Source organism: Nannospalax galili, unplaced genomic scaffold (assembly GCF_000622305.1).
Source record: "Nannospalax galili isolate Female #2095 unplaced genomic scaffold, S.galili_v1.0 scaffold543, whole genome shotgun sequence".
NCBI lineage: Eukaryota > Metazoa > Chordata > Mammalia > Rodentia > Spalacidae > Nannospalax > Nannospalax galili.
The window spans coordinates 4916399-4918898 of NW_008352270.1; the positions used below are offsets into that span (position 1 = coordinate 4916399).

Genomic DNA, 2500 nt, shown 5'->3' on the forward strand with positions numbered 1-2500 from the left:
CAGGGTCTCTCAGGCAGTCCTGTGCATTTTCAACCCTATGCCAGAGGGAGGCCAGAACTTGGCACCTCGGGTGGTTTGCTTAGATCCCAGCTGCAACACTGATGGAGGTCTGAACCCACGCTCTCAGGCTGTCTGCTAGGATCTCAGCCTTAGCCTACCAAAGCCAGATCTGCCCTGGGGCCTTGGGAGGGGCCTCACAAAATCCCAGGTAGGGGGATGGTATGGCGCAATTAGGGGACACTCATCACCTTGTGGAGGCAAGATCAGGGGCTGTCAGACCCTCTGGTAGTTGGAGGCCAGAGGAAGGCCAAAATCCTGCACTCTCTGGTGGCCTGCTGAACTCCAAGCCCCTACCCCAATGGAGGTCTGAACCCACCCTCGCCACTGTTCTTTTTCAAATCTCCCTTTACTGTTTCTTTGCCATGTCAGTGTACACTCTGTATACTCAGGGCAGGTTTTATCTGGAAGGCAAGCACAAGGCATATGTGCTGTCATGTCTGCATTTACATGAAACAAATATGACCATAACACTCTGTGCATGTCAACACACTGTGTTTTTCAATAGTATAATTGTTCTAACCTTTTTTTGCCAATGCCAGCGCAGTACTGCCTCGTGATATCTTATTCTGGTGAAGGCGACCTGCAGGATATTTAAAAAGAAGTCTGCAGTGTTTTTTAATAACTCAAGAGAGGTTCCAAATGAGGAAGCCCTTTAGTCCAGTTCTTACCATAGTATAGAGAGGTATAAATGTAGATGGCATAATAGCGTGGAGAAATTTCTCTATGATCCTTTGAAACAGGAACCACCGAGAGTTGACATGTGCTCGCATCTGTAATGAGAGTCTTGACTATACCTGGAAAGAAGCTCCTCTGTCCTTACAGCAAGTTGTTATTATGCTTTATTCACAGGTGTCACTCTGAGGGACGCCAACAAAGTAGTCAAATAAAATACCATTTCTTTAATTGCCATCCCCTAGCCCTCTGAGGAAATTTCAATAGTACGAGACACTGTCTTGAAAATCTAGCCAGGAAGTCTATTTTTTGTTCAGAAGACAATTTTAATATAAAAACTCTATTTCAGCCAAGGGTTCGTTCAACCAGATTTTGGGGTGACCTGTAAGCTCAAAGATTTAAGCAATTTCTTTTGCCTTCTGGTTATTTAGTAACATTGTTTATGGTAACAAGGTATTGCTTAAAGCCATGCTTGTCTTGATATATATTCATTAGAATAAATATTGTGTTGTAGCTGTCCTGTTTTATCTTTGTGTGTATTTGCATGTGTGTGTGCACATGTGGCTGCACACATACACACTCTTGTCTATACCTATTCTTATACAGCATGCATGAGATGGGGCTGGAACAAAGAAAAGGAAAACAATTACTAGTCTGCCAGACAGCCACCTCATGGGATGGAGGTAAACCTTACTCACCTCTATGTAGTTGTACATAGATAGGTCTGAAATTGCATGGTCATCTGGAATCCTAAATCTTGAGAATTCAGGAAGACACATATCTGGAAACCAAAATTAAATAATGCATGTGTCTAGGACAATCTACAACAATATTCTAGAGAGATGGCTCAGTGGTTAAGAGCACTGACTGCTCTTCTAGAAGACCCAAGTTTAGTTCCCAGCACCCACCTTTGGTTGGCTCACAACCACCTGTAACTACAGCTCCAGAGAATCCAATGCCCTCTTCTGGGCTCTGAGGGCACTGCACACACATGACATACATTCACACAGACAGATACACATTCACATAAGTAAAAATAAAGTAAATCTTAAAAACAGCAAACATTTAAAGATTGTTTAAAAATACGTTGGTTTCTGTCTAGGTCAAATTACATAGTATTCACTACCTACACTCTAATTTTTTAAAACTACTGATAGCTATTCTGTATGATCAACAATCTATGCTTACTGAACAATGTCCATATAGTATTCCTATTGTGATCAAATCAAGTTTACAATAAAATTAATAGTGGGCTTATTGGCTAGTAAAATCATCATTTCCCTTCTTCTACAAATGGAAAACAATTTTGTGATGATTAGTCTTCATTGTCAACTCGATTAGACTTAGAATCACCATGGAAACACATCTCTGGGTATGTCTATAGGGATGTTGTCAGGGAGGTTTAACTAAAGAAGGAAGACCACTCTTACTGTGGGCAGCACCATCCAATGAGGGAAGGTTCCAGACTGAATCAAAAGGAGAAAGTGGACTGAACATGAGCGTGCATCTCTGCTTCCTGACTGTGGACACATGTGACCACCCTCTGCACACTCCTGCCACCTTGTCACCCCAGCTGCAGTGAACCCTATCTGCTCCAGCTTTAAGCCAGAACAAACCTCTCCATCCTTAAGTGGCTTCTTTTGTCACAGCAATAAGAAATGTGACTAACACAGGTCTGTATAAACAACTTTAAACGTCCTTTAAGCTTTCTTAGCACTTTTGCTCTTGTGTCCTGTGCACACTTTTGTTTCGATGCACCTGGGAAACT

The 2500-nt window shown here is 42.2% G+C and overlaps 1 protein-coding gene across 1 annotated transcript in view; it reads right to left on the reverse strand.

Moving 5' to 3' along the window:
• Positions 1-2500, reverse strand: part of Kmo (kynurenine 3-monooxygenase) — a 47076-nt gene that overhangs the window by 6951 nt on the left and 37625 nt on the right. The window contains 3 exon segments of the mRNA XM_008849192.3: positions 581-640; positions 729-830; positions 1431-1513. Coding sequence (XP_008847414.3) covers positions 581-640; positions 729-830; positions 1431-1513 — 245 coding nt within the window.